The 19,549-nt window shown below is 39.6% G+C and overlaps 2 protein-coding genes and 1 non-coding gene across 3 annotated transcripts; all 3 read left to right on the top strand.

The window, feature by feature from the left end:
* The first annotated feature begins 190 nt into the window (after positions 1-190).
* On the top strand, positions 191-6,826 carry ankrd16 (ankyrin repeat domain 16). Its single transcript, XM_005808156.2, has 7 exons — positions 191-598; positions 1,838-2,058; positions 2,575-2,617; positions 3,015-3,123; positions 3,483-3,644; positions 5,697-5,775; positions 5,886-6,826. The coding sequence occupies exons 1-7, from the start codon at positions 261-263 to the stop codon at positions 6,059-6,061; spliced, it is 1,128 nt and encodes a 375-aa protein (XP_005808213.1). The 5' UTR covers positions 191-260; the 3' UTR covers positions 6,062-6,826.
* trnay-gua lies at positions 694-781 on the top strand. The gene is given in 2 exon segments: positions 694-730; positions 746-781. It is a non-coding gene; the product is annotated as a tRNA-Tyr (tRNA).
* Positions 6,827-7,895: 1,069 nt separating the features above from the next.
* LOC102230669 (rab GDP dissociation inhibitor beta-like) lies at positions 7,896-19,222 on the top strand. The gene is made up of 10 exons (XM_005808138.2): positions 7,896-8,041; positions 12,053-12,160; positions 12,403-12,502; positions 12,634-12,768; positions 12,851-13,049; positions 13,130-13,261; positions 15,027-15,126; positions 16,145-16,316; positions 16,430-16,629; positions 18,537-19,222. The coding sequence occupies exons 1-10, from the start codon at positions 7,997-7,999 to the stop codon at positions 18,687-18,689; spliced, it is 1,344 nt and encodes a 447-aa protein (XP_005808195.1). The 5' UTR covers positions 7,896-7,996; the 3' UTR covers positions 18,690-19,222.
* Positions 19,223-19,549: the final 327 nt, after the last annotated feature.

The raw sequence follows: 19,549 nt of genomic DNA, 5'->3' as shown, positions 1-19,549 counted from the left end.
CTGCAACCATATTCTAAAGTAAGGTATTTTGTGCTGTTACACAAGTTTTCACTTATTCACATTGAACGCTTAGTTCGAATGAAGTTAGAAAGAATTAGCGAAAAATTGGATAATATGAAGATCGCTGGATATAGACAATCTCCGTAAATATCTATGCTTGGCCATCTAATTTTACAGCCTCTGAGAAAGCCCCTGTAAGAAAATACTTCTCCCAACATGTCTATCCCCGGAGTTTAGTTAGTTTTGTCTTATAAGTGAGCATGGATGAAGGTGGTTTAAAACGGCTTGTGAAGCTAACTCAGGAGGGACGGTTGACCTGTCTGCAGAAACACATCGCATCATGGAGCTCTGAAGCTACTGCTTCTATCAGAGGCAAACACTTTGGACGCTCAGGAGACACTCTGCTGCACTACGCAGCGAGACACGGACACTTGGACGTTATGAAGTTCCTAGTACAGCAGCTTGGCGCAGACGTGGAAGTGTTCAATAACGACTACAAGAGACCGCTGCATGAGGCTGCCTCCATGGGCCATGAGGAGTGTGTCGACTTCTTGCTCCAGGAAGGAGCTAACGTGGACAGCCTGAAGAGGGCAGACTGGTAAGAGGCGAATGAAAATCGTTATAAATACCAGCATGACGTAGAACTCCCATTGTTGGATTAAAAACTCAATGTTGAGGGAGGGTACGCAGTTCCCTTCGATAGCTCAGTTGGTAGAGCGGAGGACTGTAGAGGCTTGACGCTGAAATCCTTAGGTCGCTGGTTCGAATCCGGCTCGAAGGAACGAGTTTTTGTTTAATTTCAGTAGATGTATTTAAAACATATTTGTTCAGCTTTGATTTTAGCGCGGATATATCTGGATATATTTTATAACAGATAAAGTGAACAGCGACTCATATTTTACTCTTTACACCTTTATTAAAAACCGTGTTTCCTTTTATTCATTCATTCTCATCATTTTGATCTGTAAAAATAGATAACTAATTGTTTTAGACATTTTAGTTGTTGGTGTAGCTTATATTAATTCAGATTCTTTAAAGAGTTATTGTAGCTGATAACCATATAATAAAAAGCATTTTAGGTTTAGTTGCATTTGTAGAGCCCTGGAAATATGTTAAGAACATGATGTTAAATTAATAGGTATAATTATCTTATTGGGCAAGCATTCGTTTGATTTAGTATTTAGTTAGAACAATTCATTTGGTTTATGACTAAACACATTTTTGTCATTTGTACATCTGTTTATTGTAGTTTTCAGTCTAGTTTAAGCTAGTTATAAGTCACACACAACCTACGTGGATTTTATTTAAGGTGAAGGCAGGGTATTACAAATACAACTCACTTTTGTTTTAGGACATTTATTTGTAAAAATAAATATTTGAAAACCATGTATCATCTACCCTCCAATTCACAGTAGTTTACTAATCTTTGTTAGTCTGTCACAAAAAATCCCAATAGAACATTGCAGTTTGTAGTTGTAATTGGAGAAAAGGTTAAATGGAGTCAGTATGTTTGTAAGGGAATGTAAGGGCAGCTTGGGAAGGTCAAAAAAGGAATGTGTGTTTTTATTCAGGGCACTCAGAGAAAACCAATGAATGCATAAAGAGAACATCCACAAAGAAAGATGCAGCAGACTTTTGAACCCAGAGCCTTTATGTTGTAGAATTTACCATTTTTAATGTATGTGTATTGTATGGAACAATAATTTTACATAACTTGATTTTTCCCTGTTGTATCCCACACTCCAGTGTTACAAATATTATAACAATTACATCACAAAACAATGAAAACGATTGCTGTGTCAGCCTGTAGTCATGTTTTGTGACTCCTCTCTCACAGGACTCCCCTCATGATGGCGTGCACCAGAAAGAACCTGGAGGTGATAAAGAAGCTGCTGTCCCACGGCGCAGACCCCACACTGAGAAACAAGGACGGCTGGAACTCCTTCCACATCGCCTGCAGGGAGGGTGACCCTCAGGTCGTGGAGCTGCTGCTTCGAGCTGCACCAGACGTTTGGAGGAGTGAGAGCACGACGGGCAGAACACCGCTGCACACTGCAGGTGGAGCATGCTTCTATCCGCAAATTCATTAAAGGGGCAGCATTACGTAAAATAGACTTGTTATAATGTTATTCCCTCGGGAGCCCCACGTCTTTCCCGCTCAGCTCCTTCAGACTAGCCAGCAGCAATTAGCAAACACCTGGTGGTACTGCTCATCTGCTGAGTTCACTATAGGAGCTACTTCTCAGTTTAACGCTGGTAAAAACATTGTTAAGGAGTTAATAGAGGAGAGATGTTGTGATGGCTTCCTGAAGGCGGAGTTTCAGAAAGTCATCACAAAGAGCAGGAGTTTTTAAACATACAGAGACCCAATTTCAAGGCGCTAAATTACAAAGTAAAATTTCTTTTAAATCATATGTGATATACATACAGCATTTTTATCACAACTGAAATTAACATAGTTACTTGATTATGCTATAAACTGCCTGGAACACACATAATGCTGCCCCTTTAAGACTGAATCCAGCATTATCACGATATAGCAGACTACTAACATCTTCTCTGCTCTTCTTCTAGCTATGCACGGCTGTGAGGAGGTGGTTAGCATCCTGCTGGAAAGGTAAGGGGGAAATGTAACGGTATGGTTCATCTTTTAAATCGCGTGACGCATTGGAAGGTTCCATACTGTGCAAAGCCAGAATCTTCCTACAGTATTCATGACAATCACTGTAAGACAAGTCCACAAACATGTGGCATTAAATGCTCTGCAGGAGACCAGAACTGAACCGATCCTCCTCTCTGGAAGACAGTTAGCACTCCACATCATCCTGAAGGCTTCATCCCCACTGGGAAGCATCGCAGTGGATAATGCATCATAATGTGGCAATGCATTTTAGATGAACTATGTGTCATAGGATCAAAAGGTTCAAAATGTGTAACAACCTATTGCAGCCAGACTATGAGCCCATACGCTGACCTGCTCTGACTAATGTTCAGCTCTGCTGCATCTCTTCCAGATGTGGCTACGATCCAGACAGCGCTGACAGCTGTGGAGTCACGCCATTCATGGATGCTGTCAGGAACGGACACCTCCCTGTGGTCAGGCTGCTCATAGAGAAACACCAGGTGGATCTAAGTGTTGAAGGGATATATATAAATATATATTTTGATTCTGCATTGGTTGAGTCTGCCTGTTGTTTCAGTTCACCAGTCCACTGTTCACCAGTTCCTGATGTTTCAGGAACATCAGGAACATGCTTATACATGTTTTCCATGTATAAGCAGAGTGATGCTCATCAAGGACCTTAGAGTCTGTTTGTTTTTTCTATCACACGCATGGTTGGATGAAAACACAGAGGGAACATTTATTACAAAATGTTGCATACACTAAAAAAAACCCTCCTGAAAGTTCCTCCTAGAAGGGTAAAGTTGGTGTAGTTCTCTTTTCCAAATATGACCAACCAGTATCTGTGATTGTTTGGCAGGCATCTCCAGTGGCTGCTGATGTTCTCGGGGCTCAGCCGGTGCACCAGGTGGCCGTCACTGGCCAGGAGGAGGCACTCCGTTTTCTGGTGCTGGACCTGGCTGTGGACGTAAACCAGAGAGCCACTGACATCCAACTCACTGCGCTGCATTATGCTGCAAAGGTTAGAGCAGCAGCTATCAGTTTGAGGTTCTTGCACATTTGCACTTTAGGTCTTGAGTAGGAACTTACAGAAAGAATAAATGTTTAAAAAACAGATGAGCTGGGAGCATGTGTAGTTAGCATGTTCACTTCTGCTTTAGCATCGCTGCTGTGACTTGCGTTTGAGTCATTGTTTTGTTCACTGGCTGACCACAGCTGGTTTCCTACTTCCTCACTGAGCCGTTGTATTGCTGCGTGTGACTGCAGATGGAAACTCCATTTAAAGACGAGTCTGTGACAAGAGGCTTTCAAACCATCCGAACCTGTTCCCTCTCAGTACATTTGATTGGTTTTCTTCCTGAAAATTAACAGTGAACTTTAGGAAAAAACAAAGTTTAAATGTAGGTACGTTGCAAACATTATCACCACATGGTTTTATATCACTGGTTAATTTTTTTTTACCACCAGACATCCTGTTGAAGAAGTTTTTTAGCTCACTTCTAAATCAAGTCAATCAGGCTTTTCCTGGCAAAAAGCAATTTCTACCAATTGTGGTGTGTCAGAACTAAACCCATAAAAGGAAACGAGCTGTGCTACAGAAACCAACAGCTAATACAGGAATCACACACACACAGGTGTTACGATTCAGATATTCTATATTGGGCTGTTGTTGCAACTAAATACATCTAGTATTAATTCATAGCATGCAGTGACATTGATGTTATTGCATATACATACCTTGTTTCTCGGTTCTGTTTTTCTCTCTTTCTGCAGGTGTAGAAGCAGACTTCTAAGGCGTACTCTCTTTATTCCTCCTTTTCTCTTCTACTCTCATCTCATTTCCCTTTAAATACTTTTGCTCCACTGCTCTCACTTATTTTCTTTTCTCATTTTTGCTTTCTTTTCCATCTCCGTGTCGATTACATTTAATAAACTCAGCAATTTCTAATTAAGTCTTTTATATACATCTCCAGTGGAGAATTACAACGAAATCCATGATCCTCCACTTGTTGGGACTCAGAAATCAATCCTGAGAGCCACACTGCCAAACATGACATGTTAAAAATAAATAAATTCATTCATGAAAAAAACTGTTTAAGATTATCACAACCTTCGCTTTAAAGCAGGTCAGAAAACTTCATCTGAATTTTATAAAACTGTGCGTAAGGACATGCTGTTTGTTGGTGCAGTTACAAATCTAAAATTGTGAAATATCTTAGTTTTGATGTATGTCACGCATTGATAAAATATCCTTTGAAATTACCAACAGATGAGAGCTGACTGGAGGTAAAATGCTCAACTCCCATCTCTGGCTAACTGTGTGTATAAGTTCTATTGAGAATGCATCTACAATGCAGCAGCTGTTGGTTTTTTCTCAGGTAATTTTTAAATGAACTAAACACTAACTTCCTTTATTATATCCAAATCTACAGGCGCTGTGAAATCTGAGTTTTCTCAAATGCTGTTAGTGGAATCCCCCAACTAGGCGATATGAAGCTAAAAGAAACTGAATCCTGGAAGATAAAACTATTAGAGGTTGTAGAAGAATTGAGGGAATGAATGGTGAGGCCTGTCCTTCCAGCAACAGCAATAAGAGCCTGACCTATGGGGGAATGGACCAGTTAAAGTCGAGACCCAACAGAACATTTGCGAAAAAACTTTAAAACTGTCTTGTGACAGACAGGTACAGTTTAAGATCTTGCATGTTTGACATTAGAGGGCAATTGTTTTGTATCACAGACAAACTTTTCTTCTTTTAAAAGAGCCACAGATTTCTATGAATATTATCATCTATTATGCTGGTCAAAGAGTTTGTGCATAAAAATCGTCTTTTGGACTTGTGAAATTAAAGTTGATTTGTCAACCATAGTATCCAGCCTCTAGAAAAGAAATAAATACACTAGGAAACATATCTACAGCAGGGAAGTTACTGACTACTTAAGCCGCTCTACAGAATCCCTCTAAAAACTGTGACTTAAAGAAATGTTTAAAAATGTTACAAAATCCTTTATAAAAAGCTTTTTGGCGGCGGTAGCAGTGCAATCTGAGACTAATAAGGCTGGGTGTTTTTCAGGAGGGCCACACTGCCGTAATTAAAACATTAGTGGAACTTGGAGCAGATCTTCACGCGCGGGACAAAAAAGGACGCACCGGTAAGCAGTGTGTCAGACATCGTGTTCTCATTTGCAGCTGGATACATGTAACTTTGTGAAGAACAATAACTTTTACTCCATGTGCTCTTCATTTGTCCTCCCTCTCTGAGCTCTCCACATGGCCTGCATTGGGCAGCATGCAGAAGCAGTCCGGACGCTGCTGCTACTCGGACTGCAGGACTCTGAGGACGGATCCGGTGCAACAGCCCAGCAGCTGGCCAAGAAGCAGAATGTACTGCGAATGTTTGAGCGTGACACGCCAAAAACACACACAGGGCCGTCGTGAAAACAAACACACGTTTTTCACTGTCGCTGTGAAGCTTTGACACTTCAGAGACGGAAGCTATTATGAGACAGTTTTGTGGAATTCACTTTAAATATGAGCAGATGCTGTGAGATCAGGTTGTGTCTCAGCGCGCTCCCTTATCTGACAGCATCCTGATGATATCATGACCTTCTATTTTGCTCATGCCGTTCCTTGGAAAGTGGAAATATGAGATGAAAATATTTATTTAGAGGTTTGCTATGAGTTTTTTTCCCTGCCAGATGGCTGTGTATACTTTTTGTAAAAATCTGCTCAATAAATCTTTTTTTTTTTTTTTTTTTAAAGAGGTTTTCATACACTGAGTAAAGATTTTCATACATATTTCACACTTTGTCACATCACAAAGTTAATGAATTTTAGCAATTTAAACTGACACAAGGGGGTACAGTTAAATAAAAATTATACTTGGTGCTTTTGCAAATAAAAACCTCCAAAATGAATCAATCATTTTATATTTAGCCCCATTTACTAGAGATATGCCAAGTCTTGTTCAATAAATTGTCTGTAATTAGTAAAATACAGTCCACTTGTGTAGTTTAATGTCAGTATAAATGCAGCTGTCCTGTTTCTGGCATGAACCCAGCAGACAGGTCAGATAGAACACTGTTAGATGTTTAAACCAGAGTTAAGTTCTAAAACATAATTTACATTTTTTGTAAGGACAGTAACGTTTTAACAGGCTCTTTCAATTCTTGACTTTTATATGTTAGTAAATAGTAAAAAATAATCTAATCCCATCAAGGTTCTAAATGTTCTAATCTCAGATTTTCAAAATGAAAACAGATTCTGCACTATTTTTATTAATTAAAGGTTAAGCCAATGTGGGGAATGATAAGAACTAAGTGCCCCTAATGATTGAACATCTTGGAGAACCATCAACGTTTTGTTTTCTGCCTATCATTTACATTTCACCCACTTTTCTATACTTTTTTGCTTCAGATGATTGAGTTTTGTTTCTGCACAGCTCTTAAAATGACTCACCTCAGCATTTCAAAAAGGTCACAATCTGGACTTTGACTGGGCAAATGCAAAAATTAACTAATTTTTTGCAGCCTTTCTCTTGTAAATCTGCTGTTGTACTTAGGAAGATTTTCCTCAATATAATCTAGTTAGACTTTAGATGTCAGCCTGATACAATACTATTGGCAATAAAAAAGCCCAAGTCAAAAGCTGTCTTACACCACGGCTATTGGTTAGTTTGAGGAGTTTGTGCTGATTTGCTGTTTAATTTTCACCAGTGATGTACATTATGACTGAACAAATCTAGTTTGGTCAAAACTAGGACACATCGCTCATCAAGACTCATATTAATGCAACTTTGCAAATCTATATTGTGCTTCCATAGAAACTTAGTCATTACTCCTGGCAACCAAACAAAGCAACCCATACTTTTTCAAAATGTCTTGTCATTATATGGAACAATAAACATGCTAAGTGCTAAATAATAACATGCTAATTTACAGAGTTGCGGCAAAAGCAAATGAAGTGGCGTAACAGTGCTTGCCAACAACTGATGTTGTGTTTTCCACGATTGAGAATAGATTTAAATCCTTTTAAACATAATACAGATTGAATCATTTTCAATATATATGAAAATATAACCTGATATATTTCATCCCCCCCAATGGATAGTGTTGCTTTTGAAGGAACAGAACAAAAGTGTACATGCTCACTGCACCTGTGCTGGACCATGGTCACTATATTTTACGCCACAGGTACACTTGAAGAGGCCAATCACACTCTGCGACTGTCCGCTAAAGATTGACAAGCTCTGAAGCCCTGCCCCCTGCGTCACGCGCCTGACGTTGAGCTGCAGCCCCTTTTCATTTCCAGTCTACAGATCTCCATTTTCTTATTTCCCGATAGCTAGAACCAGAAGACGAAAAGCGTTGCAAAATGAATGAAGAGTACGACGTTATCGTCCTGGGCACCGGGCTTACGGTGAGAAAGCGGAATATGACGTGGAACAGAGCGCAGGCTTGATTTGCAACCTGTTACTAGCGCAGTTGGTGGTTGACAGCTTGGCTTCGAGATAACTAGGCCCAATTAGCTAAGTAGCTAGCTTAGCCGCTAAGGGGAGCGGCGGTGTAATGTAAAGTAATGGAAACCCGAAACCGAGCAGCTAAGGCGAACACTTAGCATCATGCTATGTGCTGTCAATGGAAAGATTAATCCAGTATCGCTAAACTTGCATTAGAAGAGTAGTTAACCTTTCAGCTAGTTAGTATTTATTCAGAATGTATTTCCTCCTACGTTATTTTAAACATAAACTTCACCAAATATCTGAAGTAGCTCAACGCTACTTTAGTTGAGCTTTCCTCTTCCAAGGCGAGATTAAAAGGCGGATAAGTCCGCTAGCATTGGCTAGGCCACTTTGAGCAAACTAATTTCCCTTGATTTCGCTTCCTTCGCGAATCTTTCTGCATCTTGTTTGAATACAGAATTATTGATTCTGTGCCACTTTACAGTCAGTCAGACTAGTTTCTGGATCACTAGATGAAATTATTCGTAAAAACCAAGCAACCTTTCAAACTCGATTTACAGACTTATCATCATAAACTTTTGCAGAAGTCCCTCATTCTTTACACTTAAAGTACTTTATTTAAGTGAAGTGTTTAAGTACTTTATTTTAGTGAAGTGTTTAAACTGCATGCCCTTCCGTGTTTTAAGTTTGACACTTTTAAGAGGCGCACAGAGTCGCTGCCTCGGTTATTGTTGGGAGGTTTCCTGAGCTGTTCCAGTATGTTGTGTTGTAACACTAAGGAAATCTTTCATAGTATTTCCAAAACCACATTCACCATTCCATCACTTTATGGAGAGCTTTAAAGTCCTAAAGGCCTCCTGACTTGCAGGCAGTTTTAATGGCTGAAGCATACCATAGAAACCCCGTGATGACTTTATTGCAGGCCAATAAGCAGCTCTATGCTATATATGAGTAGCGACATAACTTCTCATGCACTCTCTTCAACCTGCTGAACCTAACTGTAAAAGGAAATGCTAATAATTTTTTTTTTATCTTCTTACGCTTTTTAAAAATACTCTTCCACATTAGTGTCACTGCAAAAACAAACCAAAACAATCGCTACTGCTGAGGTATTTTTTATAGAACTTATGTATGAGTGTGAAACTCACTTGGGTGTGGTCTCAACAGGACTGGAACTGAAAGATCACTGAACATTTTCTGAAAGTCCGGGTCAATAAGAGCTTTCTACCAGTCAAAACACACGCAGACTAAAACTGTTGTTTGTCTGAAGGGAGAGGGGTGTAGCTTCATAGGTTTCAGTTCCTGATTCAAATCAGTGACTTCACCAACATCTACCACCTTCCTCTTTTTGGGTCAAACAGCTAATTTATGGATGGAAGCGTGTCACAGGTGTTATCAATATAGCTGGGGTCCTTAACTTCTGTTTTGTTTCAGTGTTTAAATTACTGGGCAGAATAACATGCACCTTATCTTGTGAGATGTGCAACACCAGCTGGAGAGAGAGAGAGAGCTTTCCTGGATGATCCAAATAAAAATGTGGGAATTATGAGATGACCTCTGATTTCTACATGTTAATGTCACTTACCTTGAACTGGTTTTCACTGAGCTCAGAGTCCATCTAGAGGCAGGAAAGAAGAGGCATTTATAGACCAGCAAAAGCAGGAAGTATTAGTTTTTATGCATTTAGTTATTATAAATAAATAGAAATGAGTAGTAATGACAAAGTCTGGATAAAACAAAGCCATAATAATCATTAACATTGACTAAAAATGTGGTCTAAATTTTTTTTTTTTTTTTTTGCAGGTTAGACCAGTCAGAACAATGTCTCCCAAACAGTTTAATTTACTGTTCTGTTATGTTTATTCAATTAATTAAATCCTACCTTATCCACTCAGCTAGTTGAAGATGATCTTTAAATTTGGATTGAATAATCTAGAACAAACACTTTTGTTTTTATTGTTATTCAAGCTTTGACTTGGTGCTAAAGTAAAATAATATGTCTGCACAATATTAGGAGCCTGTGCACTAGTGATATTATTGTAGGATATTGTGATCATCAGCTGCATCTAAGCTGTTTTTCTGCTTATCCTTACCACCACTCTCCCTGGGCTTTTAATCTAGATCACTAAGGTCTTTAGGTACAGAAATAATCAGCAGTAAAGTCCAGCCAACTAGTTAAATATATTATTTGTTATATATTTATTATTTGATTGGTGTTTGCAAAGCAGCCAATCCAGGAGCGGTCTTTTTTCCTTTGACCATGGTTGGCTGTATCCCCAATAGTGGAGATGAGGAAGACCATGGAAATTAGCTACTGCAGTAGTGCTGATACAGTCTCCACTGCATGTATTAATGTGCATCAAGGTAAATTGTTTGTACAATTAAAATAGTTTGATTATAAGTGTCTTTAGAGGAGGTGTCAAGGATTTGTTGGTTTTAGCTCTTCACATTCAGTTGTGGCTCTTATACTGGGATCAAAGAAAGATACAGTGAGTAAAAAGTGACAATAAAAATTATGGCCAGAAAATGCAAGAGTATGGTTGGATTTACATATGTAGAGTTGCCATTTCTTATAGTGGCTGCAGCATGTTTCTGTGGAAAAATGATGCTTTTAAACAGGATGCATATGTATGAGATTCCCAAAAAATGGACTGAATCAGTCATCTTCACCGGTAAGAGTGATGTATGAAGTCGTTCCTCTGGGTCTGCGCCTCCCAGCCATCTGATGATTCTGTAGAAGGAGAACTCTACAAAATTCACTAAAAGGTATTGGCTGCAGTTAGGCCATGCTCACTTTTGATTAAATTAAAATTATTTGATTTCACGCTGAGGACAATTTTGGGTGAAGTTTGAGTTTTTGAATATGCTTAGGCCACCTGTTTGGGTTTCTGGGGTAGAAAAAATAAAATAAGAAGAATTAGTTTTATTCCAATGGACTTAGCAGTACTTTCATTGCTCGGTCCTAATAAATACTGCATGTAGTCCATAATTTTAATTTTTTCCAAGTGTCCATTTCTTAGAAAGCTTTTGTCTTATTCAGACCACATATTGGGCTTGTTTGATTTTCATTTACATCAATGAGTCAATGCTTCAAGGCTTAATGGCTAAAATGGGCTAAGATGTGAACATGGACTTTGTGCTTCCAGTGAATTTTGTTAGCGTTGATGTTTGCATACTGTATGTGTGTTTTTCCTGTGTCAGCGTGGCATTTACTGTGATGAGCACTCTGTTCATGTTTGCTTTTATTCATGTGGCAGGCTGGATTCAACTGCAGATCACTGCAGAGGAAAGCTGGTTTTTCTTGATCTAAGCTATTTCAGAGCAGCAGACTAGTTTTCAGCAAAGGTGCAACCTGCCAGGAGACCTTCACTGTGCAGCAACAGGTGCAGGAGGGGCAGTCCTGCTTTAAACATTGTGCTATAATGCTGAAAGTGTCACTAGGGGTTGCAGGGTTTGAAATCGTAACATCTTAGCTAACGCAGACGGTGTGTTTGTGAGACAAATGTTAGTTGTTACAGCTTTTTTCCCACCAGTTTTTAAAATAATTGAATCCACAAATTGACCCGTCTTCTGTTTTGCTGCTGTTCAGTTGAGTCTTAAAGTTGTCCTGTTTCTACATGAGAAAGGTGTTTGCTGCTCTACTTCCTTCAGGGCAGCTTTTCCCTGACAAACAGGAAACATGCAGAGCCTGCCACTTTCTGTGTGATGATGATGATGCAGGAAGTTGTAGAAAGTGACCTCATGCTCAGTAGGAAACTTGTTTTAAGTCTCTGGTCACATGATGCACATTACACCCACTTAGTTCTGCAAACGTGCTTCTATAATCACATAAATTCCAGAATAAAGGAACATGCATACTTTCCTTCATTATGAAGCCTCTGTGAGCTTTATTGATACATTAGAATAAACCTTGCTGAAGACATTTGACTTTTAGTCGTTTAATTGTGTGCTTTTATTTTGTTTTTCAGGAATGCATTTTATCAGGCATCATGTCAGTAAAGGGGAAGAAGGTTCTTCACATGGACCGCAACTCATACTACGGAGCTGATAGCGCTTCTATCACACCACTGGAAGATGTAAGTCGCCCTAAAACCAGTGTCAACCTCCCATTTGCAATTTAAATGTCATTTAAATTGCAAATGATATTTTATATAATTAAGAATTGGCTTTTATTTCAATCGTCCCTTCTGTGAGTTCTCCTGCAGAGTATTGAGACAGACAGTTCTTTGTCTTTGTCAGCATCGTTAGAGACGGTGTTGGTTTCAGAAGTCAGGCCTGTAAGCTGGGGGTCTCATTGGGTTCTGCTTCCTCCCTGCAGCTCTACCAGCGTTTCCACCTGCCTGGCACCCCTCCAGAGTCGATGGGAAAGGGACGGGACTGGAATGTGGACCTTGTCCCAAAGTTCCTCATGGCTAATGGTAACAGTTGTTCTGGGGCTGCAGCTAACGATTGTCTTAGCAATAGAGTATTCTATCAATTCTGATGATTACTCGATGAATCAGATAAAAAAAAGGCACATTGTGCAGATTTAATGCTGGTGTGTTTGTAGGCCAGCTGGTCCGCATGCTGCTGATCACACAGGTGACTCGCTACCTGGATTTCAAGGTGATTGAAGGCAGTTATGTGTACAAGGGAGGGAAGATCTACAAAGTGCCCTCCACTGAGACTGAGGCCCTGGCATCCAGTAAGTAGTGCCTGTTCGGGATGTGATCTCTACTCTCATTAAAGCAGCTCCTTCACTCACAGCTCGTTCTCTTCTCCTAAAGGCCTCATGGGATTGTTTGAGAAGCGACGCTTCCGGAAGTTCTTGGTCTTTGTCGCCAACTTTGACGAGAACGACCCTAAAACCATGGAAGGCGTGGATCCCAAAAAGACCACCATGAGGGCCATTTTCCAGAAGTTTAGCTTGGGACAGGAAGTCATCGACTTCACCGGCCACTCCCTGGCACTCTATCGCACAGACGAGTCAGTTCTGCCTCTGGTTAATGTTTTCTGGTCTTCTATGCACTGTTCTGGAGGCTTAACGTGTCGTCGTCCTCCCTCAGGTACCTGGATCAACCCTGCATGGACTCGATAAACAGAATAAAGCTTTACAGCGAGTCTCTGGCCAGATATGGCAAGAGCCCATACCTCTATCCTCTGTACGGCCTGGGAGAGCTGCCGCAGGGCTTCGCCAGGTACCACACTCCTCCTGGGTTCACTGTGTGTGCATGTATTTGTGTATGTGGTGTGTATGTATGTAGGGAAACTGCAATTTAGAATGTGACATTGGGTTGGAGTCACGTTTTCTATTTGAGATTCTGCATAAATTATACGAAATTCGATTTCTGACTGTAATTGTGTTTTTCTTTTTGTTTTTCTTAAATTGCAAATTGCAATTTGCTTAATTCTTATATAATTAAGAATTGGCTTTTATTTCAATCATCCCTTCTGTGAGTTGATCTGAATCCTTCATGAATCTTGGGGCATCTTTATAAGTTTTAAGTTCACTCTGTTTGCAGTCTGTTATACATCAGCTATTCATTCCGTTAGTGAAACTAATCCAGATAATTGCAGAGGAGTGAGAGCAGAGGGAGCTTTCTCCTGCAGAGCAGAATTCATAGCTAGAGATGCCTTTTTCTGGCCAACATACATTTCTGATTTTCCTTAAAGTCTTGATAGCAATTTTGATTTTGACTTGGTTTTAATTAGTATTTTTTAACTGCTATGACACACAGCTTAGTGTGCTGTAAGCTCATAGATAGAAAACGAATTTGGAATCTGATAGTAAAGATGGAATTACATAAACACCAGTATGTCTTATCTTCACCAAGTCTAAAGTGTAACACACTACATGCATTTATATACCTAAATGACAAGAGTTTTTAGTTTTGTTGCATTTAATGACCAACTAGGGGGGGAAAAAACATTTTCAGTATTCAGCACTGGTCTGCTGATGTCACATCAGAGCTGAAAATTATTTCCCATTTCTGGCCGATTGATTGGTGCATCTCTAACTTTCCTGTTTGTACCAAGTAGCACAACAATCATAAGACAGTTCTGTCAGGGCTGTAATGCCCCGCCCCTCTTTAAGCTGCCTTTGCCCTCATAAAGCCCCAATGGAACTAGCTATTGCCAGTGCAAGTGTGATTTTTTTTCAGAAGGAAATGGCTTCTTGAAACTTGATGCAGTCACATAGGGTGTGAAATTGTGAAACAAATGGCATCGTGTGACGTCTGTCAAAAACAATCAACCTCTGTTGATTTAAATTTCTACAGCCTCATCACAGGCATGCTGCCATGACGATTTAACCAGGGATACGGCGCATCAGCTGAGGCCTGCAGATGTTTCTCTGACATCAAAGATACACCAGTCACTTGAATGACTTTATTGTTCAGACCTCTACTGGTTGCACTCTGGTTGACTTTCTTTGTGTTTCAGCACTTTCAGTCTGAGAGGTAAAAGAAAATAACATGAAACCTAACTGAGCTCTTGAGTAGGAGAGCTTTGTCAATGAGCTCATGCAAGCAGTGTGGCTTGGTGCGCGCATTGTCACACCTAGTTCAGTGCATCAACTATAAACTGAGTTTGAGAGGTGAAAGTAGACGAGCGACCATATAGGGACAGAAATGGCTCATGACGTGATCTGGTTTTACTTAGGCTAATAAAATCAATAGTAGTATCTGTAACCATGACCACCTTCTATTACTACATATAGCCATCTTATTGGAGTTGAGGGGCTGGTCTCGATGGCGGGGTCCTAATTGTCTATGAAACACTGACTATCATAAAGTAATGTCAGTGTTACTTCACTGACATGACGAAGAGAAAAATGCTTCTTCCTTAAGGCAATAAAAGAAGAGCTAAAAAATGTTTCAGTTAGCCCTGCTGGCAGAATGTCAGTGAAAGCTTTTGTGAAACTTTAATTTGTGTTGCAGTGTTTCTTGTTTGGTTCTATCACAGGTTGAGTGCCATCTTTGGTGGGACGTACATGTTGAACAAGCCCATAGAGGAGATCGTGATGGAGAACGGGAAGGTGGTGGGAGTCAAGTCTGAGGGAGAGGTGAGCTCACAGTTATCAATATCATAGTCTTTACTCACAGTGACTTCAGCCTAAACACTGTTGGGCAGAGAAATGGAATGAAAGTATTTATGTTATATAAAAATGTTAACCTTAGTTAGGAATTCTTCTACTATTTATGTTTTCTCGTCCTGCTTTTCTTTTCATAAAACCAACATTTGTCATTTTCCCATGGAATGACATTAATGCAGAATTATTAACTATGTTTTCTTAAATACATCAGTTCACTCATGTCTGATTTGGAACCACCACCTGCTTGGACTCGTTGTAGAGTGTGGAGAGTTGTTATAGTTACACAAGACACTTAACAGCTCAATGGTTTATGTAATAAAACAAAAAAACCTGCACTGTTTATAAAGCATATTTGTATTCATTCAAATATGCTTCAACACTAAATGTAACACTTATGTTTTGAATATCTTGCCTGAGAGCATGAGGAATGCTTCTGGGTGACAAAGTAAACAAGCTTGTGACGCAGATGTTCAGTGAGTCCGCTTTATTTTATTTGTAGAAAAACTTCTACTCAGATATGTGGTGGACATTACTTACAATTAACATAAAAAAATTTATCAAACAAGATATTAGAAATATTTAGCATATATTTTTTGCTATTTTGCTAACAATAGCAGGGAAAAAAATGTCATCTGCTTGTCAGTTTTCCAAAAACATAAAAAATGATTAGTGTGTCTCTGATTATGGTAATGCTTTCTTGAAAAAAGTGCAGGACTGTCAGCATGTTGGAGAAAACAGTCATTCTGTTGGCTAGCTGATTAATATTAATACAGCATTAAAAGCAATAGTTGGCAGCAGTCAAACCCACAACTAGGTGCAGCTCAAACGTCTTGGATCCATTAATTCTGACTGCAACTGTTCAGTCAGTGCAGATGTCTTAAAACTTGGAATAAAATTAAGCGCCACTACAAACTTTATATTTTCAAACCTACATTTTTATTTCTAAAATCCAGCTGCTCTTTTTATTAATTTTCTCTCCACCTCCCAGATTGCAAGGTGCAAACAGCTGATCTGCGACCCCAGCTACGTCATGGATCGTGTGAAGAAAGTTGGCCAGGTGATCAGAGTCATCTGCATCCTGAGTCATCCCATCGCCAACACCGGTGACATCAACTCTTGTCAGATCATCATCCCACAGAATCAGGTTAACAGGAAGCACGGTGAGTTCAAATGTGAAGAGGAAAGACTTACTTAGATTAAAACAGAAATGCAGGAAATATTTAATTTCCACAGTGAAACTGTCAAACGTTAACTTCCAATTTTCTCTTTACAGACATCTACGTTTGTATGATCTCTTTTGCTCACAACGTGGCCGCAGCGGGTAAATACATCGCAATCGCCAGCACCACAGTGGAGACGAACGAACCCGAGAAAGAAATTAAGCCGGCCATGGACCTCCTGGAGCCCATCGAGCAGAAGTTTGTCAGCATCAGTGATCTGTATGAACCCACTGACATGGGCACTGAAAGCCAGGTAGGCTCAGTATTGTGAATCTACTGCTGAAGACTCTTCTTCCCATTGTGGTCCTGGAAAAACAGGCGACAATTAAAAACACTGTGTTGGTATGAGATAAGGTATTGTTTTAAGTAGGAGAGGTTAAAGCTGTTGAGGCTTTTATTTGGTAGAACAGAAGCCAGAGCAGGACTAGCCTGTTATAGCTTTCTAGTCCGCAAGTGTGCAGTTGCAGCATTGATCCAGCATCACCTTGTGAGAGTGTATTCCAAATTGTGTTTCCCTAGTAGGAACATGGCTTGAGGGGTAGGGGGAGAAGCAGGCAGGCAGATTGATGACAGGCAGGGTGATTGATGACCTATGGATACTTGCATGTGAAACTGATCTCATCCACCAATCTTTTCTCCCACCTCAAAGGTCTGAGAGAGTGCTGTGTTCAATAGTCTGCCTACTGCTGTCAACTTTGCAATTTTTTTGCTATATTTGTTGCAGAAACAAATCGGTGTAGGCCAAAATGAGTCAGGATTTTTAAATACTGATTGTACAGAAAACCACAACGATGCACCCCTACTTTCTAACAGCAATAATAGTTACTCCTCTTGCTACTTGGAGGAGAACAAGCTGCGGACATTAAAGCAAAATTCTGCATTTTTTAAAAATCATTGATATCCTTGCCTGTTTTGCAAGTTGCAATTGTTTTTTTGTTTGCTGGCGGGAAAATGCTTTCGTCTGCATTCAAGCGCACCTGACTCAGCGCGTGAGCGTCTGTAACAGAGTAGAAGTGTGTGTTTGTATCCAGTTTTGTCTACATTAGCTTTGGTGCGTTTGAACATTTGCGATGAGCTCGTGCAAGCTGAGCAAGTGGTGTGGCTTGTTGCGTGCACTGTTGCACTCAGTTCAATGTGTCAAGTAGCCAAGCGGCCACATAGGGACAGAAATCAATAACATTAACTGTGAACACCTACAATGACTGTCATGATCTTCTCTGTTGTGGGAGTCCCCATTCTGTCTGTTTATGTTAGCATGCTTCAGTAAAAATTCATTGTATTTTGAGATTTTATTAGCATTTTATTCAGACACACCACTCTGATCATCACCTGCAAAATACAGAACTTGCATCATAGACAAGATTACCACAAACGAAAAGAAACACAAATGTTTGGGTCCCCCGGTGGGTTGGCTGCTCAGTCAGCTCAATCTTATTGGTCATCAATCTACCACTACAGCTCCAGAAAGTCTTTGAAAACATTGCTCTGATCTCCTGGCTGTGGTTTTCCTCGTTGCTGTTTTTGTGGCAGAACCTAAATGACCTCCAGCTAGCGTTGGACTGTTTCCCTATCTCTGTATTTTTAATGTCTGCTTAAATCCAGTGCACACTCCGAAATGTGTTTTTTTTTTGGAAATACCTGTCAGTAGGCCTGCTGCAATAAATATTAAATCAAACTCAATTTCTATTTGCATGATTTATTTTATTTTTTCTCCCAAAAACTGGATGACTGAAGTCTTCAGTCTGGTACTTTGGTTTTAACTAGACCTTTTTTCAAAGGACAGTTTTGTTTAGAGAGATTCCCTAATTCATTTTATTTATTTCTGTTTTATTTATTTTGGATATTAATAATGTCTTCCAGTTCCAGTGTTAAATATTCATTAGAATTTAAAGTTTATTGATCCCTGGGAATGTATTATTGCATTATTATGCCATTACCATTATTTTAATTGAAAATGGTCTCAAAACAACAATATTATAGTTTATCACAATAAGTTAAAATATAAGAATATGTTCAAGTGTGAATTAGACATTCAATTTTCTTGAAACAAACCATCTGTTTTATTGTAGATTTAGTTTATTGCATTAAGGCATTTTGTTCTCATAACCTCTCTGGGCTCAGACAGAAATATTTATCGTCTCATCCTTCTGTCCCTCCCAGATCTTCATCTCCCGCTCTTATGATGCCACGACTCACTTCGAGACCACCTGTGCTGACATCAAGGATATCTACAAGCGAATGACTGGTTCAGACTTTGACTTTGCTGAAATGGAGCGCAAAAAGCAGGACATCTTTGGCGACGCCGCAGAGTAGAGGCGACACATCCACAGTACTCCAGATTATCAAAGATGGCAATTACGGAATTCTTAAAAAACAAAACAAATAGATAAACTACAGAAATATGTATTCATGGGTGGGCTAACCAGATATCCAGGTATACGGTTTGCCCTAAGTGGAAGTTTATGATCTATAGAAAGATATGAAATAGTGTTGTTGGATAGGGTTCAGAAAGGGAGCATTGCTTTTTCAGATCTCATTCAGGTGGATGTTGCACTAAATACAGTTTATGCCTATTAGTCAGTACTTTATACTATTGTGAGTCATCATGTTTAGATGAAGCATAATCCAAAGACCCTAAATCAAAAAGAGAATTGATCAGTATCTTAAAAAAATGAATTCTGGGGTGGGTGGGGTCCAAGTTTTTTTTTTTTTTTTGTCATTATTGAGGTTCTAAAAGATGTACAATATCTCCAACACCACGTTGTTTCTGCAGGTGTTTGTTTTCCATGTCTGACTGAAAGAGAGGTGGCTTTGTCCTTTTTGTATTAAATCTTGTGAGCAACTTTGTTCTTTGCAGGGTGTCGTAATTTCAGCAAATAAAGACCTGCGAAAGACGGGGTCTCACTTCTGACACACTGCCAAGACAGTATGCTTTACTGTAAACAAAGTCACGCTGATGACCGTACTCAAGAAGAAACTACCAACAGCTGGAGTTCCTAGAAAGCAGCAGACATTTGGATCTATGCCTGGTAAAACGATCCAAACATTGATGCCGGATGGCAAATATGGTTCACTGTAATTACTTAAGAAGGACCAAATGTATACTGCTGCAGTATTGAACTGATGAGAGCCTGGTCTCTGTTTTGAACAACTGTAAAAGAAAAACACTTGGC

This window comes from Xiphophorus maculatus, chromosome 17, assembly GCF_002775205.1.
Source record: "Xiphophorus maculatus strain JP 163 A chromosome 17, X_maculatus-5.0-male, whole genome shotgun sequence".
NCBI lineage: Eukaryota > Metazoa > Chordata > Actinopteri > Cyprinodontiformes > Poeciliidae > Xiphophorus > Xiphophorus maculatus.
This window is presented reverse-complemented; position numbering and strand designations above follow the sequence as displayed.

Excerpts from the sequence above, each read along its gene's own strand:
- ankrd16 (XM_005808156.2), top strand. The coding sequence starts at position 261 with ATGGATGAAGGTGGTTTAAAACGGCTTGTGAAGCTAACTCAGGAGGGA. Across the intron at positions 2,059-2,574 it reads AACACCGCTGCACACTGCAG|CTATGCACGGCTGTGAGGAG; the intron begins GTGGAGCATGCT and ends CTCTTCTTCTAG. Across the intron at positions 2,618-3,014 it reads GTTAGCATCCTGCTGGAAAG|ATGTGGCTACGATCCAGACA; the intron begins GTAAGGGGGAAA and ends CATCTCTTCCAG.
- LOC102230669 (XM_005808138.2), top strand. The coding sequence starts at position 7,997 with ATGAATGAAGAGTACGACGTTATCGTCCTGGGCACCGGGCTTACG. Across the intron at positions 8,042-12,052 it reads TCCTGGGCACCGGGCTTACG|GAATGCATTTTATCAGGCAT; the intron begins GTGAGAAAGCGG and ends TTTGTTTTTCAG. Across the intron at positions 12,769-12,850 it reads GACTGAGGCCCTGGCATCCA|GCCTCATGGGATTGTTTGAG; the intron begins GTAAGTAGTGCC and ends CTTCTCCTAAAG.